We start from the raw sequence: 19591 nt of genomic DNA, 5'->3' as shown, positions 1-19591 counted from the left end.
AAACTCTGCGATGGTGAAAATGAAAAAAATTTATCTGAAAGTAACTTTACGAAACGTGAAAGAAAACCACATTCGAAATATGGAAAAATTCGAAATGTATAAAAAGAAAAGCCTCATACAAAAGATAAGTAAAAGTAATAGTCACTGTTAAATTTTCTTATTTTCTCATTTCTATTACTTATATATTATATACGTATTATATTTATATATACAAAAATTAATTTTATTAATTGATTCTGCACTGAATAAATCGTTTATATTAAGTAAATAGTTATTCTTAGTTAACATGGTAAATCTTCGTTTAGATGGCTATGCAACGTGTTGGTCGTGGGAGACCAAGTGCTCCAACAACTATTGTTGCTGAAGATGAAATCCTGGCTGAACCACGTGTGTTGCAAGAAAATTGGTGTTTAATGGAGCTTGGTTACTCTATTAAACACCCATTATCTGCTTTACAGTGGTTAGCAAAGCGCAGATTGATAAAAAATAGTATGTACTGTGATACGTGCCAACGTCAGTTTGGGCTAAACGCATATCAAGATGCCACAGATGGTTACCGGTGGTATTGTAAAGGTTGCAAACAGCGGCGAAGTGTAAGAGAGGGATCCTTCTTCAGTCAAAGTAGGTTGACACTTCAAAAGTTGATTTGTTATATTTATGGCTGGAGTCGCAATATGTCACAGAGCGATATACAACATGAAGCCTGTATGAATGACGCTAGCCATACATTAGGTGATTGGGGAAACTTTTGCCGAGATGTCTGCGAAGTTTACCTGGAAACAAATCCAACAATTATAGGGGGTATTAATGCTGACGGGACACCAATTGTAGTCGAAATTGACGAATCTAAATTCTTTCACCGTAAATATCATCGGGGGCAGTGGCGCCCAAGTCATTGGGTATTTGGTGGAATCGAGAGAGAGTCACGCAAGTGCTTCTTAGTTGAAGTTCCAGATCGGAATGCACAAACTCTCAAAAACCTTATAGAAAGGTTTATTTTGCCAGGAAGTCATATTGTTTCCGATGGCTGGGCTTCTTATGCTGGTTTAGATAACCTCCAAGATGGGATATATTCTCATTCAGTTGTCGTGCATGAACGCAATTTTGTTAATCCCCTTGATAGCGATGTTCATACACAAAACGTCGAAAACCTTTGGATGCGTGTCAAGCGTAAACTTCGACAGCAGTTTGGTACGCGTGAAGACTTGTTTACATCACATCTTCATGAATTTATCTGGCGTCAAACATTTAAAGATTTTCCTATATTTTCGGCATTTCTATCTTGTGTGTCTCGTCAGTATCCTCTGTAATTGATAAATAAAACGGCTATTTTCATAGCCACATATTTTTTAAAAATATATTAGCAAGAACAATAATTGTAGTATCCTATATTCTATAATTCTAATAAAAAAAGGTATTTAAAAAATAACTACTTTGAAATTTATCTACTTTGGTTTTTATAATTATTTATGAACTTTTAGCCTCTGCGAGCGAGAGCGCTAAAAGCAAAAATATTAAATTATTTTACGCCGCTTAACTGCAGTTTTACCAATTTGAGATACCAATGTGCTGTAAAGTGAGTAGTTTCAGTATTCTCTATACTAGAGACAACGTTTACAGAAGTTAACTTTGTTTTTAATTCAGAGAAATTTTATTTTAAAATGAAAGAAGCTCTTATAAGGTCAAATAAGATATTAAAGAAAAAAAGTGATCAACGCTAACACGTGATTACTTTTTATTTCTAACTTTTGCATTAAAAAAATGATTTAAGATTTTTTCTTGTCTGTTTACATTACCTTACAAATATAAAGTGCAAATTTTTTATGAACTAGATAGAAGACCATAACATAATATAATTGCATACATACATATGTATGTATGCAATTATATATTAAACATAATGATACACTATACTTTTTTCTCATATTGTAAAGCCCAAATTGCCTATAATCTCTGATCTTAATACTAAATGTGTGTGTCTATATATATATATATATATACATATATATATATATATATATATATATATATATATATATATATATATATATATATATATATACATATATATATATATATATATATATATATATATATATATATATATATATATATATATCTGTTATTTAAATGGAGAAAAACAACATATTAATAGTACTTAAAGTTTCGTGCCTTACGGCAATCATCAGCTATTAATTACCAGGTAATTAATAGCTGATGATTGCCGTAAGGCACGAAACTTTAAGTACTATTAATATGTTGTTTTTCTCCATTTAAATAACAGATATATATATATATATTGCTCTATTATTATAATATTGAGCACTCTTTTACGCACAAGAGCTTTGTATTATTTTGATATAATACATAACCAATCAATATATATATATATATATATATATATATATATATATATATATATATATATATATATATATATATGTAAATATATATATATTAGGGTGGTCCAAACTGAAAAGTTAAGTTTATGAAATAATTGTTCCACATGGCTTGCTTTGTCCATTAGGTATAGGTGTCTGTCCTGCAAAATTTTGGGTTGGTTGAGCAACATTTGCAGATCAAGCCATTATTAACATACAAAAATAAACTATAAAATGACATCATTCAGTTGGAGATCTGTTCCAGAGCACTGGTTTGTTGGAAAGTCAATTTCTTAGCTATCTACAGCGAGACTATCGTATATGCTGGATGTATTTTAACTAATCCAGTTTTATCTAAATAAAAGACAAACACTTCCTAAAAATTATAAAATGTCTTGCAATGCAGTTTTATATTTGCATGCAAGCCAGAATAGCAATGCAGTGGTTCACTCATGTCAGAAAACTGTCAAAGCTGCATTAGTAGGATTTGACAGGAATGGCGTGCACTCAAACACTGTAACTGACAACGCTTAATATTTTTTGCCTTTACAACTTGTTTTGATGTTTTAACAATTTAAATGCAATATTAAAAAAAACAGTTATGTTATGAATAATTTTTAATTGTTTTTCTAAAAAATCTTTACTAAAGATTTTATTTTTTACGTGTAGGCTTTCAAATAAAGTAAAAAATTAATTATAATGATTGTTTAAAAACAATGCATTCTGTGTAAATTAACAAAATTGTTATATTTAAACTTATTTTAATTAGGCTGGTGTTTTTTATGATAAATTTTAACATTTAAAACTATTTTTCCATTTTTTTTTAAAGGTTTTTAAAAAGATTATTCTATAATGTTATTTTAAATTATGAATAAATTAAATTAAATCTTCTCGTTGGAATGGAATTGCTTTATTTTTTTTATTCTATTTTTACAAAGAATTGTTTTTGTTAAAAAAACTTTTTTTTAATTTAACTTACTAATCAGAGCATGAAATAATTAAAAATTACTATTAAAAAAAACTATATAACTTTTTAAACAATTTTTTTTGGGCAACTTTTTGTAATACACATATGTTAATACAGTTTAAAACTAATATATAATGTTACACTTTTTAATAATTTATCCTGCAAGCACACTCATGCAGGACCCGTACGGCTTTAATCAGGGCATCCAGTATGAGGTAAATCTGCTGTTTTTCAATGGGGTTTATCTGGGTCCCTTCTGGGATTTCCCGGATGCACGCTCAACTAAATTTACTTAAGATAATTTAGCACCTATTTAAATATCTGGCATGTTCCTTTTTAAAGTAAAATTTTCAATCTTCTTTATTTAACTGTCATGAGTTCACAAAGAATGAGATAACAGAAATTGCTGTGGTGGTGGCAAAAATTGTTGAAGAGGTTTCTTTAAGTAACAAATTAATTCATAAAATATTTGTGGAGGATAATAAAGTTGATGAAAGTTTATATGAAGGTTCAAGCATGATTAAATGCCAAATGGAAAACAATACTACTGAATTTTATGATAATCAAGATTGGCTTGCACATTCAAATGATGATTCTGATAACTAAACCTAAACAAAAATAGGTTAGATGACGATCTAGGAAAATCGGCAGACAGTTTTAAAATATCTCACAGAGCTTCAGACAGTTTCTTACTGGTTCTGAGAAAACATGGATTAGATTTGCCTAAAGATTCTAGATCGCTTTTACACACAAAGAGACATTGAAACCAAATCTGTTGTAGGTGGTGAGTATTACTACATTGGATTGCAATTTTAGCTTTCTCTACTATTAAAAAAATCTCTTCTTTTAACAGCTTGTATATAATGTTCATTTATTAATACACTTAGCTGATGAAGCAAAACACTATGTTGACAATTGCTCGTCATTTAAATATGAAAGTTATCTTGGTCAGTTTAATAAGCTTGTTCGCAAGGCTCAATCACCTGCAATGAAGCAATGAAGTCTGCTATTTTCTGATCCAAAACTAGTTCTCTTTCATTCGTCATTTTAGGCCACGAAGCTGTAAAGAAAGACAAAATGTTTGGCGTGCCCAAACTGCCAATGCCATCAATATCTATATGATGTGTTCCAGTAAGATGGTGTCGGATAGTGCTTGTATTGCCACTTTTCGCTGTCAAAATCGCCTCACATTGCTTGCACTTCACGCTGTTTTTATCAATTTTATCTGCACACTTGATACTTTACTCTTTTTTTTCTTTTTTTCAATAAAATTAGTGCTTTAAAATATTTTTAAAACTTAATTATTTGCAATATTTTAAAATTAATTTTGGTTATTATTATTTATAGTTAAAACATAATTACTGGAATGTATGCTATTGTGGTTTTTGACAATGAGATGGAATTTGAGTATATTCCTTTCAATTGGATAATCAATAAAATTGAATTTCAAGAAGTTTCAGCTTCGGTTATACAGCATGTAAAACTAAAATGCTATTGGCCTCCATGGTCAAATTTCAGCAAAGTCAGTAGGGCACAAAAGCTATGCTCTGAACCTGAAACAGATTGGAAAACTTACTCTTTTTGATTGTTAGCAGTTGCAGGTAAATTTTGGTCTGTATAATACTGTTAATGAATTCAGACACGTTTAGGGACTGTTGAACCAGTATTAATTTTTTTTTTATTAAAAATAAAAAAATTATTTAATGTTTTACATGCAGTTGTACATAACTAGTTTTTGTTTATTTTTGCTAGTTGATTTTGCTATTTTTGATTTTTCAGTAAACTCTGTGTTCATTACTGAATACTACAAATATGCTTTAGTAATTAAATTTATATAACATAATACTAACTATAATTTACTTTCAAAATAATTTGTGTATAAGCTAAGTGTAGTGTGTATAAGCTAAGTGCATTGTTTGTATTTTTGAAATGTGAATTGTATGTAATAAGAAGCCTGGGAAAAGCTGAGAGTAGCAGAGGAGACATCCAATGTTGAAGAGATGTTTACCAACCAAAAAAGCTTGGCATAAGCTATTTTGTATGCCTAAAATTTACATTAACTTACATAGCAACATTCTCGTTTTTCTGTCTACTTTTTTTTTTTAAACAGGCTAGAAAAAAAACTGTCTATCAATAAAGATGTAATTAAGAGTACTGATTCAGAAAGTAAATACAGCAACAGGTGTTTTGTTTGTTTTTAAATCCTTTTAAGTAATTCTAATTGCATCATTTTTTTTGCAAAATAAATTAAATACCCTTTTGTTTTTCAATGATTAAATATCATATCAAATATGAATCTAATCATTTAATATTTAAGTGTAGAAATTATGCTGTTAAGTTATTTTTATTATTTATTAACTGAATTCAATAAATTATGAGTTTAAATATTGATAGTGATATTGTAAACCCCATTAGTATTATGAAGCAAATTGGGTTACGTTTAGAGGATTAACTAATTTGATGAGGGGATACACAAACAGAGCTTGCACAACCCCTAAATGTTAACTGATTTTATTTTTGTCTTTTTTTAAATCATCTCATTAAAAAATAATGATTTTTGAATCACTGTCACCTTAATTTACTTATTTAATTTTGTAATTTGTTTTTGTAATTTTTTTGTCAGGTTCAGGTCCTTGTAAATAATGGTGGCACGAATCTAACAAATTTTGTAAGAAGGAACATAAAGTATTTATTTTCTAATGAACTGAAAATATAACCTAACTGCCCAGAAAAATAAAAAAGCATTTCAGCCATTGCAGCTATTTCAAATAATGTTTTGTAAGTATATTATATCATATGCTCTCCTTATTTTCTTCTTTTATTGAGTATAATAATTTTTTTGTTGTCATATTATACATTGTTGTCATATAATAATTTTTTTGTTGTCATATTAAACATTTGTATTTTTACCCTATCCCATGTTATTAATACTTTTTTTTCAAAATATCTTGAACTTTTTACACATATTTAAGACTTATTAAGAATTAAAGCGTCTGAAAAATGAGTAGTTAAGGTCATCCAAAAGTATGGCTTAAGTTAAATATTACTATAGTAACATTTTTGCAATTTATTTTAACTAAGGTATATTTAGGTGCTGCAAAAAAAAGCTATGAAACGAAACAAAATTTATCAAAAAAACTTATTGAAGAAGCCCTTTCTGCTTGGTTTGGTAATGCTCGATATAGAGGCAAAGACGGCCGGAAAGAACGATTTTCGAATGCAGCATCAAACACAGAAAAGAACATAGAATGTACATAATGCAGCAGCAAACGTGTAACGTAAAGAACACTGCAGAAAACACTTGTATATATATTTAATACATTTGTAATAATAGTTTATTTTATTAATAAAACATATATGTATATGTTCTTGCGTTCTCAATTTGCATATAAAACATATATAAAAGATCTTAGTTATACATTATAAAAATGATAAAGTATATCCGGGAAAAATCTAGGGTTAATACGGGAAAAAGAAAAAGTAGTCGATAAATTCTTTTTTCAGTGCATTTCTAAAATCATTCCAAAAACGTATAAACAGTTGTGGCCAAGTTGTTAAAAAAAAAACTGTTTGCATGGTTAGCAATAGCATTCGATTGCACACCATTTCTGTCCAAGCCTGCATCAGAACTATCTGGTTTTAAAGGTACGCAGAATACAACAACGTGAAAGCAACAAGATAAAAGAGGACATGCTTAAAGTTTAAAGAATTACACCTTAAAGAACAAATTAAAAAACACCTTAATGAATTGTTTTATATAGCGACAAAGGATGTGATGACAGAAATACAGAAAAAAGAAAATCGATTTGCATTCAAAGAGAAGATGTAGTGTCAACTGCATTGGGACAGCACAATATTGCCCGACATTGATTAATCAAAGGAAAATGTGGATCGCATAGCTATTATTGTTACTGGGAATGCCTGGCAAAAATTTTTGGCTATTCCAAAAATGGATAGAGGAATAGGAGAGGCTCAAGCAAATGCCTGTATTGTAGTAAATGAGTAATGAAATCTGTGTTCACACATTAAAAGTCTTGTGTTCGACACAACAGCTAGCAATACAGGGCTTCATCATAGCGCATGTGTTAGAATAAACAAGCTCTGGGAACTTAAATGGGCTGGATTGCATTCTGTTATCACCTAGTGGAAGTTGTCCGTGTTTTCGTGTCTCTGTTTGGTCCAACTGAAGGTTCATCAACTGCACTATTCAAGCGATTTTGGAAACAATGGTCATCAATGAACTAAGATGCTTGTATGGCAACCAATAAATTGCTTCAGGATCCAATATTGAAAAACATGCAAAAGAAAATGCTTGCCTTTTTACCATCTGCTGTTAAAATACAGCAGCCAGGAGACAATTATTTGGAGATTTTACGTTTTTCCTTCTGATTTCTCGGAGAATACAATACTTTCTAACTCTATCAATGAAATTACTGTCGTAGATTAACCACTGCGGAACATTTTTTTTTAAAACTAAATTCTGAATTAGATAATAATTTTCAGTTAAAATTTTTAATTACAACTTTAATTTTTTAATTTCAATTTATAATTTTAATTTAAAGTTTTAAATCATTAATAATCGATAATAAATCGATAAAACTATATAAAAAGTGTCAAATTTTAAAAATAAATTCTGAACGAGATAGTAATTTTCAGTTAAAATTTTCAATTACAACTTTAGTTTCCTAATTTTAATTTCAAGTTTTAAATCGATAATCGACATTCAACAATGTTTTATTTATAGGAGGGATCGACCTGTAAGTACAATTTTTTTAAATTTTTTTCATTTAATTTTTGTAAAATTGTTATAATCATAACAAAGAGCAAAAATAAACTTGTGGAGAACTGAAGTCTGTTACTTTGTTTTTGTTGACCATCCCTAATATATATATACATGTTTTGATAAAAATCATAAAAATGCTGAAGTGGGCAAAACCACATAAAAATGGATCATTAATGCAGTAAATGTGACCGACTTCTACGTCTAAAACGTCGAAGTTTTAAATCTATGTTTTCAAGAAATGATTCTTAATTCAAAGTAAAGTTTTTGAGCGTATCATAAAGCAGTGTGTACTGTGAAACATAGTAGATGTAGAGTAAAGGCTGTTTTGGTTGCAATTCAACAGGTGACATTAAAAAAAAAAGAAAGGAATAATGACAAAACTAGTTTATTAAGGTATTTTTGAAAAGTTATGCTACTCCTCCTGAAATTTCATTTCCTCTTGAAAAGTAGTTAATGTAAAGCCATTTATTTTTTAGAAGAAAACGACCCGAAGCTCAAATCCAAAACTTGTTAGTAAGTGGCATCAAATTGACTTCAACAAATTGGATATGTCGTTATGTAGAAAGCTCGAAAAGTAAAAAGTCACACTCTTTATTCTGACCTAACCCTAACCCTATATAAAATAATGTAATTACATTGTTTATAAAAACAAACAAAAAATGCAAATAGAATCACATCCAATGTGGGCCGTTTTACACAATCCTCAACAAAAATGTATGCTTTGAAATTAAGCTTGTTTTGTTTAACAAGTTGTTTAAAATATTTTTTGTACCAACAATGCCAGCTTCGGTAAAATGTATCTTTTTTTACTGCTTTTATTTATAAATTACTGCTTGAAAATTAAATATTTTGAAATGTAATAAAAAACTTATAGGCAATGTATTTTTAAGATGCTAAATTTTTTAATAAAAATCTTATAATAAAAATTTGTACAACTAATAGTTTTAGTTATTTTAACAAGTCGTTAGACTTATTGTTGATGCTAATAAATGCAAACAAAAACCCAACCAAAACCGCAACACGTGGCAACGGCTGGTTACCGGTCGATGTTGCGGCAGTTGACATTTAAATCTTGATTAGCAGAATATTTAGCAAACCTTCCAATATGTCCCTGACCTTTAAACTTTTTTTAGTAAGAGACTTTATAAGAGGTATTAGAAATGTTAAAAAAACATTTTCAATTCCTTTAAATAAATAGAGCCAATGAAATGCAATATGCACTGATCATCAATCCCTCTTATCTTTTATTGTTGAACTACACTAATAAACATTTTCCCTCGCAGAGGGTTAAGTTAAATAGAAAATCAAAATGGTCCATTAAGTTTAATAAAAATCGCCGCGTAAAAGCTTAAGACCGACTACTTCTGTTTTTAAATATATTTTGCGTTGCGTAATTTTATTGGACTATCCCTTATGCAAGTTACATTTTAGATAGCTACGAATCAGTTGCGCAATTAGAATTTGACAACCAAGAAAAATCTTTCTAGATTTCTTTTCACTTGCACGCGCATTTCCAAAAAATATCTTGACAGGCAAAATTGATTTTAAAACATTCTTGCTCTAATTTTTTTTTCCAATATTTTTTATTTGTTAATAAAAAAACTTTAAAAAATGTTTTTTAAGCTATGGAGCATGTCTATGTTTCCGCTGCGCTTGAAAGAGACTCAGTCTGCAACTTTTTACAGGAGTTTAATGATTGAGCAAGGATTATTAAATATAACAATAAAACGAAAACTAAGTTTTTTTATTTTTCAATTTTAATATAATAATCAAATACTATTTCAAATATATAAGTAAACAAGCAAATATAAAAAAAAATTACAAATATAAAGTCAATTACCAGCACCAAAAAAATCGTCTGAACGACTGCTAACAAGAAAGTCGTCTGAACCAAATATCACTTTCTATTACACACTCCAATTGAATAGGTTATTAACGGTATCAATCTAGTTGGATATGGTTAGTAAAGGTGTTTATTTGTAAATAATAGTAAGTGTATACCTAAAAATATCATCTAAAAACAACTAAAAATACAGTACTAAAGCGAAAACATAACAAATGTGAATCAAAATACAAATATAATACAAAAGTTTTTTTTAGTTTGTAATACAAAATTTCAAACTAAAATGTTTTTCATAGTGTTTGGCTGCTTGATAAGTTACAATATCAAGATTACAAATTATTACAATATTAAATAGAATAATAGAATAAAACGTTCTTATGCTAAAATGAAAATAGTATTCACAAAATTTAAAACTTCCAAAAAAAGTAAGGAAAAAAAGCATTTATATAAAATAAGTAAAAAGAAAGTATATTAAATAACAACAAAGATAAAAAAAGAACAGTAAAATTATTTAATCTTTAGTATTCTCAGACATAATTAATCGTTTTTCAAAGAGATTTTTTTTCCTTTGATTCCAAATATGTATGAAAAACTGGAGGTAGAAGCAAAAATGAGTTTGCGTCATTAGTTTAGCTGAAGACTTGATATTTTGTAAAAAACTATTGAACTGCTCGCATATAGAAGTATTTATTGGATAAAAACTACCCAAGCGATTGCAGCGAAAAACATCAGCACATTTATGTGTGTAACCATGAAACACATCATGGAAAAAAGAAGTATCTTTAAAAAAACCTGATTCACGATTGTGACAGAATTCCGATAAACTGCATGCAAAATCATAAACTATATTTTTTGGAGCTTTTTCACAATGGGTATACAAAGAAGCATGTGGGTCTTTTCTTCCTTCTGATCCTGGTATAATATGAAAGCCATAGCAATGGCCATGCATAGGACAAAACCATAAAAAAAGAAAAGATACACCTTTTTTTGAGACTTGAGGAAATAATTTATTACAAATTTCAGAAGGAATATCATCAAACAAGTTATTATTAGAACTTTTATCAACAGAAAACATTCTCATTTTTCTAATTTGACATCCATGTTTTTCAAAATAATAAGCTCTCCCAAATCTTGGTGGGTTATAAGTATCTTTAATGACTTCAGCATTTTGTGGTTGCACATCAACAAAATGAATTTTTTTAACAAAATTACAACAATATTGGATTAATAAAACAATATCTCCAGAAGGTGAATTATTGTAGTTAGAGGATAATTCTACCAATTTTGCTAACTCAGGAGAAAAGCAACGCAGCAGATAACAAAACTTTACTGAAAGTTCACAACCACCTACATTTGATAAAAGTTGTTCACATATAAAAAGTATTTCATCAGTGAAACGTAATGGAATTAAACTGTCAAGAGAGCTATCAGCAGCTAATATTTTAAAAACTTTAGCATAGGACCGCCGCAAATTATGTGGCACTGGTGATTCTGAAACCATCAGCTGAAATGATGGTATACATTCAGCAGGAATATAATTTATAAGTATAGAGTTTAGTTTTAAAGTATCAGCATCAAATCTTATATCATCAGAATTTTCAACTGAAAGAATAAGAAGACAAATCTTTTTAAGATGTGCTCTAGCTTCTGAAAATTGTTTAGAATCTGATAATTCAGAATTATATAAATGACCTATCAAATCGTCGTGATGGTGTTTGAACAATCTCATTAAGTTCAGCTGTTTCAATAGGTTTAACAAAGGAATTTTTGAAACTAATTCCAATTTTAGTTGCATCACAAGCTAGAACTGATATAATTTGATCCTCTGGACACATTTGACATTTTTGTCTAAAATCAATGTGCATGTGGGAGGCCCAAGCAAAAAACCAATCAATAAATGTTTGCGTTGACATAAACAGCAGAGCAGATGTACTTCTACGCTTATATTTGTTAACATATAAATTAACAAAACCACAAAATTTCCTTTGCATAAGACAAAATCAACGAATTCCCAGCCTTTTAAAATTAAAAAAAAATGAATACAATTATTAGAACTAATTTAAAATAGGTTTTACCAAACATGGCAATATATTATATGTGTATATATTATAAAAATTTAGACTATATATATCATACATGTATATATATCATATATTATATATATTTTTTATATATGTATATATATATATTATATATATATATATATATGTATGTATATATATATATGTATGTATATATATATATATATATATATATATATATATATATATATATATATATATATATATATATATATATATATATATATATATATATATATATATAACCACACACTTAAAAAGTTTAATATACCTAATTCATAACCAGCACAAGTTGATTTAGACAAACAAAAAACAGAATCTTCCCATCCATCCCAATAAGCAGTACAATTATTTAATAAACATTTGCGCAAATAAACATCACACTCAACCACTTCACGATCAGTGTACATGTTTATTTTATGACTAAACTCAGTAACTCCATTTGAAATAGATTCAGATACCCACGCAGCCTTTAAAAAAGTGAAAATCATGATAATTGTTATCATTTTTATTGGTGACAAAATTGACTTTACTACAGCTAAGAAAGTTGTTCTACTTTATGACTAAGCTGAAACTAATTATAACAAAATTTATTTTATTTAAATGTCAAAATAGCCTTATAAAAAAAAAATTCTTACACCACATTCACATATTTCAAGATCTGTAGAAGGCATAAAAGAATACCCATTTGTAGCAGACTGTCTTTTTACAATATCAGCGCTAAATTTATGACTAAACTGATCACAGGAAACCGTCTTCTTACTTGGAGCATGAAGTCCAAATGTCCACAAACCAGATGTTACATCAAACACATCTTCCCACTATTAAAACTATATGTTATAAAACCCTGGGTTTCAAAACTCTTAACCCTAATCTAAATTTTTTTTGAAATTAAATAATATATAAAGAAAATCATGTGTAACCCTCAGAATTAAGAAAAATGAGGTCGGCAATAATTTGTAGACCTCAATCTTTTAAAAGTCAGCATCAGCTTGGCAAAAAAAGTTCGATACAAAGGTCTTACCATAAAACATAGAAACGAGATTGGCAATTTTTTTTGCCAACCTCAAATATTTAAAGGTCGGCAGTTACGTCAGCATTGTCTAATGCCCACCCTAATTCCGAGGGTTGCATGTGAGATGATGGCTAAACAAAATTTTGTAATTTAATCATTTTGGAATTTTTTATTGTATTAAAGTAATTGTGTGCATAAAACATGAACAACAATTAAACAATGTGAACTGACCAAAATTGCTATAAAACATAAAATACTATTAATTGACAAATGTATATGTGTATAAAACAACTAAAATACCTTTTCTTTTGGTAGTTGAGCTTTATCTTCTAACTCATCTACTGATGTAAATTCATCTTGGTCAATACTTATCCAATCAGTAGTGTTTTGAGTAAGATAAAAGTGCTCCCTAAAAACTTTTAGATGAGAACACAAAAAACCTTTGCCTAGATTGTTAATTTGTCGAGTAGATCCTTCAGATATTTGACATAACGAATCATGACATTTTACAACTTTTCTTAACGATTTACTAAGTTCAAAAACCGTAATAAATGTGCACGAATCAGAAACTACTGAATATCTCTCTATGCCAGATTTTGAAGCTAATTTAAAAACATTTGATGTTAGACATAATAAACTTTCTATCAGTTTTTTCCTGTTTATTAAATTATTTTCTGGCAAAAAATCTGGGTTTTCTAGCATTTGAAGTAACTGATGTAATAATCGACAATGACAACAATTATTGACATTTGTCACATCATCTGATTGAAAATAAATAATAGTTGAAAAAGTTTTACACGAGCAGTTATAAATATTAGAAGAATTGATGGTTTCTGCTTTTACATGAACGAATTCTTTATCCTTAATTAAAGAAAAAAAGTCATTTAAAATCTTGAAATTAAAGTTAAAAAATTCAACTAACTTTTTTTTTAATTACAATTATATTTTGATTTAATCAAAAAAGAAAATTAGTAAAACTAAACAAGTTGCAAACAAACATACTTGAAAATTACCACTCTCCTGACTGTAATTATTCATGACACAAATATTAAGAGAAGGTCTACGAACACGCCAACTAATAACACCACGACTGAAAAGTTCAGCACAAAAGTACTCATAGAGGCTGTTTTTTTTGCCTAAATGCTGAACTAAATGAATCTGTAAAAAAAAAAAAAAATTGAAATGTGATGTTTCCTTTATGAATTATATTTATTACTTTTTCTTTACCTTTTAATACTTGATTTATAATCAAGTATTAAAAGGATTAGAAATTATGATTCTAATTAAATTAAGTTAATTTAGATAAAAACTTATGTTTAATATACCTATATATTTAACATACCTAATTACTTGAATTAGAGATGTCAATACCTTTTGAAACAAACTTTTTCCCACAACATGAATTATTAGACTGAAATTTATGAAAAATTTGCATTTAAATGTTAAAATTAAAATATGTAACAATTTAAAACAAATTAAAAACTTACATTGTCAACAATGCCCTCTAAAGAAGACAACCTAATCTTTTTTGCAATTGATGATTTATGAGCTAGGTCTCCTTTACTTGATGGATATATGACTGGCTCTTTTATGTTAAAAGTATTTTTTAAACATGACTTATGTCAATAGAATTATTTCGGTAAAATAATGCCTAAAGAATTCTATTTCTAGGTGATCCTGGAAAATACCGACAGGAAGTTGAAAACTTTTGCTCAAATCTCAATATTTTTGTAAGTTTATCCCACATCCATTTATGATGGTTGGGAAGATCAGATAAAAGACTAAATTGATTTTCTAATGTCGGCAATTCTAATATTTTAGTCCATAATTTTCCATAGCTTGAGTTTCCTTGAGGATTACTTCGATGAAGCATAAGACTTTTTTCCCACTCTTCAGCTTTTTCTGAAGGTTGGCAAACAAAAAACCTAATAGAAAATATTTAGCAGTTCAAAAAAAGAAATAAAAAATTAAGTATATAAATATCAAACATATCTTAATGTACTTCTAAAGGTTTTTATTCTTTTTTAGATCTTAGGCTCGAAAGAACTTCTGAATAAAATATAAAATCTAAACAATATATAAAATCTGAACAATGTATAAAAATGATGTAAAATATAACAAACAGTTGTACACCTAAGCATAAGGATGCTAAGACAAAGCAAAAAATGTACTAAAAAACTAAATTTAATAACATACTTTTTGTTTCCTTGATTATTAACTTCCCACAATTGGTCTTTAAAAAGACAAATAGTAATTAACTGATAACAAATGCATAATATATTTTTATCCAACGCAGTTATTAGTTTTTTTAAACTTTCATTTAAACCACCCGTGCAATCGTATATTATACGATTAAAACTTCTATTTTTGTGAATACGACTTTTATCATCTAAAAAATTATACAAAAAAATTATTTCTAAATACTAAAATAATTAGACGTACCATGATTTAGATAATAGCTTAAACAATCTACTTTTAGTTCTGTATCCAAAGGTTTCATTTTTGAGTAAAATCTCCATTTCAACATCCTTTATAGTGAAAGCACAGTATGGAAGAATTTCTTCAATTTCAAGATTTTTTTCAGTTTAGCATGAGCAACATTTTCAAAGTATGCAGTGAAACTGCCAAACTCAAAATACCTAAAAGTAAAAAATTATTTGATACATATTTATTGATACAAATGCATATAAACAAGTAATAAACTTGATTATAACAAAAAAAAGTTATATTTAAGTAATTTATACATATTTATACAAAAAACATATTACCAAACTAGGAATATAAAACAAAAGAAAATGAAACCATATTTTTAGGGAATAATACAAGTGTAAAATACAAAATTTTAACTACCTAGCCAGATATGTTTCTTTTCCTAACACATCAACTTTAATTAAAAGGCAGTGGAAAATACCATCAACATTCCCATGACTACCAAGAGATAGCAAAGATTCCTCGACCTGTAGCACTGGCGGAATCAATATAATAGTTTTCGCCATAGCATTTTCAACTGCAATGCTACTACCACACCTGTTAAGATTCTCCATAGCTATCATTACTAAATGCAGTATATATATATATATATATATATATATATATATATATATATATATATATATATATATATATATATATATATTTAGGAGCTATTCTCTTATTCTCTCTCCCTCTTTATATATATATGTGGTGTGTGTGTGTGTGTGTGTGTGTGTGTGTGTGTGTGTGTGTGCACACACACACACTGTGTGTGTGTGTACACACACACACACACACACACACATAATATATAATATATCATTATATAAGAACACCCTGTGTGTGTGTGAACACACACACAGGGTGTTCTTATATAATGATATATTATATATTACTACATTTATATATATATACATTTATGTTCATTTATATGAAATTTATTAATTTTACCTTTATCATCTTCACTAGTTTGCACATTAAAATCAACATCTTCTTCTGATAGTGGAATCTGATTATGATAACAATGCAAAATAATAATTAAAAAAAAAAACAACCTTATATAATATATATATATATATATATATATATATATATATATATATATATATATATATATATATATATATATATATATATATATATATATATATATATATACTAATCATTTTTAAAAGTACCGCTTTTTCAACTATTTTTGAGCTTATAGGAAAACTATCTTCAATAGCAGAATAGTTAAGTAGATTAAAATCCATTTTTAATAGTGTAAAACGTTAGTTATGTTGTTAGTTGTTATAATTGCAGATCCTTTTGTCAAACTAAAAAGTAAAAAGAAAAGATTAGTTAAAAACTATTAACTGAGATTTTAATAAATATTTGATAAGTTTATTTAATATTTTTTAATGATTTTGAAAAATAATTTTGTATTAGGTTTTAATGTAAATAATATTAATAGCGTATGGTACGGAAAAGATTTCAATTCAATTTAGAGGTAACCACCTTAATCTCGCCTTACAGACCATTAATATGCTTCTTTTATTTCTAATAATCCACTCAAATAAAACAGAAACTTCAATTTTATCAGAGAATAATCTGGTTTTGTATTGATAGGTTTGGCTAATCTAATAACTTTATACGCAAAATAAACAATACGTCATAACATTACCATAAGCGGAGTGAGCAGGTCTCGGAACATGAACTGTATGAGAAGGCCAGTTTAAAAATCGTATATTCGGCCGGATGGACAAACTTTCTCAAATTAATTTTGATTATCGCGCTATAAATTTTCAGTATGTATATCTGGCACAGAATAAAAAATTTTACGTTAGCTAGCTAAATCTTAACTGCTAAATTTCAATAAACTTAATTGTGAATACTTAATTGTGGCTTCTTTTTAGTATAAGATAATGGTTGCACCTCTAATTATTTCTGTTGTAAAGTAGTCTCAGTTTTTTGTTTTCCAAACTACAATGATTTGAGAAAGATATGAGTTATATTTTGCAATAGAAATTTTGGGACTGTCAAGTTCTGTGCATGAAATAAAAATATACAAATTCTCAAAAATAAGCTTCAAAAGTATAAAAAACTCTAACACAAACTGATTAAAAGTGAAACAAAATATTTTCATTTTTCTCTCTGTCTTTTTTTAAATGCAACTATGTTATCTGCAACAATTGAATCCCCGACTCTCTTTCTGGTGTTATTAAAATAAATATTTGAAATAACAGTGTGTATAATTTCTTTTCCATGACTTTGATGGTTTGAACATAAAAATGGCTGATACCCTTCTCTACTGCCAAGAACTAACTTTGCTGCTTTACGGTGCTGCATTTGAGACTGATAAATAACATCAAAAATGTGATCTAGCATAGCAAAACTGTCACAGACATATTCTAAAAGCAGTACTGATGGAGTTGTTAGCCCACCTCTGGATAATATATTTAAATAATTATAATCATTTAACTCCTGTTGACAATTTTGAGTACAAAGCAATTTGCAACATACTCCAAACTTCTTAATCAATTTTTTGGCAATAAAACCAGCAATATAACTGGCAACTTCACGAGAATCATCCGATAAAGTCACACAATCAAAATCTCTTTCTTTAATCTGCTCCATTAAGGATCTAACATGTTCTATATCTTTATCAGCATTGATATCATTTTCAAAAATGTCAATTCCTTCTTTTATCAAACTTTTTATTTGGATTATACTCTCACTATAAATGACATCTTTCAAACTGACAAGGAATCTGCCACCGCTCATTTGACGGTATTGTCCATATCTTCTTTCTAAGGGATCACTTTGAAAACGAGCAGTCAATATAAATTTGTACTTATCTTCCAGCAGATCTTCAATTAATGAAGCATGACATAATAAAGTTCTTTGCAGTGCTGATGATGTTTGGGGAGATAATGTATATTTCTCAAAATTTGGAATTTTTGTGTTTTTCCATTTGTTTAACCAGTCAGCAAAAGCTCGAAAAAACTCAGGTTTTTTATCATTTATAATAGCAGCATTACCAAGAAAATTATTAGAAAACTGATTTTTTGAATTTGTAATTGTCCACCATTTATTGAATAGAGTTAAGAATGATGCAATATCTAAACGGTCAGGAAAATATGAAATTATTGCTGCTGCTGTAGTTTCATGGAAGATACCTAAGGCAACACTGACATTTTGCTTCCATTTTCCAGGATGGACAACTTTGTTATTTATATTTGGTGCTTTTTTTAAACTTGCATCCAACAGACTGTCCTTTTCTAATAAATCATGAAATATTTTCCATGATATTTCTCCTGATTGAACATGAATTTCATCTTTGAAAGCTGAAAAATTAAATTCTGGAAAAATTAATCTTTTTTTATTAAGTAAGTTGTTTCGAATATTTTTAATCAGATGCACTGTGTCAAAGAATAAGTAAACTTTTTGTGATAGTACATTAATAAACAAACCATCTTTTTTTTCACCATGCGTATCAAGTAATTTTGTAAAAGAAGAAACATTTGAAGCGTGATTGTCACAAACAACACCTCGAACATTAAAATTATTTTTTATTAAAAATTGAATCAGGTTAAGAATTTCAGACTTTAACCAGTCACTGTTCAATTTTACAATTGGAATTGCTTTGACAATACAGGAGATACTTTCTTTCAAACCAACTACCATGAAAGAGACAATGCTTCTATAACATTCATTTTCCTCACTAATCCCAATAACATTGCCACCAGAATATTCAGCACATTGTTGCAAATACATTTCATCAAAAACTATTATAAGATCTTTCGATAAGTTCCCATTTTCATGTAGCAACTTCAAAACTTTCATAGAATCTATTTCACCTGATTTAAGCTTGCCTAACAAAGATATAGATGGGAGTGGGAATTCCTTCAGCAGTAAATGATAAGTTTGCAGTGAAGTGTACCGCAACATTAATGCAAATTGAAGAACATTTGAAGAATAAATTTGTTTTTTTTTTATTTGGTGACTTTTGAGTTCTTCAAGAATAGAAGACAACTTTTCTTTTTCTGTACTAAAATGTGAATTGAGAT

At 28.2% G+C, this 19591-nt stretch overlaps 2 protein-coding genes and 1 pseudogene across 3 annotated transcripts; 2 read left to right on the top strand and 1 right to left on the bottom strand.

Moving 5' to 3' along the window:
* Positions 1-138: 138 nt before the first annotated feature.
* On the top strand, positions 139-1365 carry LOC149893515 (uncharacterized). The gene has a single exon (XM_090087569.1). It carries the CDS (start codon positions 306-308, stop codon positions 1308-1310), a length of 1005 nt encoding a protein of 334 aa, XP_089943695.1. The 5' UTR covers positions 139-305; the 3' UTR covers positions 1311-1365.
* Positions 1366-5990: 4625 nt separating this feature from the next.
* Positions 5991-6712, top strand: LOC145189030 (uncharacterized). The gene is made up of 2 exons (XM_090087774.1): positions 5991-6126; positions 6440-6712. Exons 1-2 carry the CDS (start codon positions 6120-6122, stop codon positions 6604-6606), a joined length of 174 nt encoding a protein of 57 aa, XP_089943900.1. The 5' UTR covers positions 5991-6119; the 3' UTR covers positions 6607-6712.
* A 3891-nt stretch (positions 6713-10603) lies between these two features.
* LOC145193905 (uncharacterized) lies at positions 10604-17166 on the bottom strand (annotated as a pseudogene). Its single transcript, XR_016445368.1, has 13 exons — positions 17040-17166; positions 16721-16858; positions 16494-16551; positions 15921-16125; positions 15544-15709; positions 15267-15459; positions 14558-14995; positions 14413-14481; positions 14073-14228; positions 13371-13931; positions 12694-12876; positions 12327-12525; positions 10604-11990 (listed from the first exon to the last, which is right to left on the bottom strand). The product of XR_016445368.1 is annotated as an uncharacterized LOC145193905 (transcript).
* Positions 17167-19591: the final 2425 nt, after the last annotated feature.

The sequence above is a fragment of the Hydra viridissima genome, unplaced genomic scaffold, assembly GCF_058129835.1.
Source record: "Hydra viridissima isolate aposymbiotic clone 2 unplaced genomic scaffold, HvirCarnegie_v1 scaffold_1, whole genome shotgun sequence".
Taxonomy (NCBI): domain Eukaryota; kingdom Metazoa; phylum Cnidaria; class Hydrozoa; order Anthoathecata; family Hydridae; genus Hydra; species Hydra viridissima.
Note: the sequence above shows the minus strand (reverse complement) of the source record. Positions and strands in the feature narration are given on the sequence as shown.

Coding starts and splice junctions, on each gene's coding strand:
- LOC149893515 (XM_090087569.1), top strand. CDS start 306: ATGGCTATGCAACGTGTTGGTCGTGGGAGACCAAGTGCTCCAACAACT.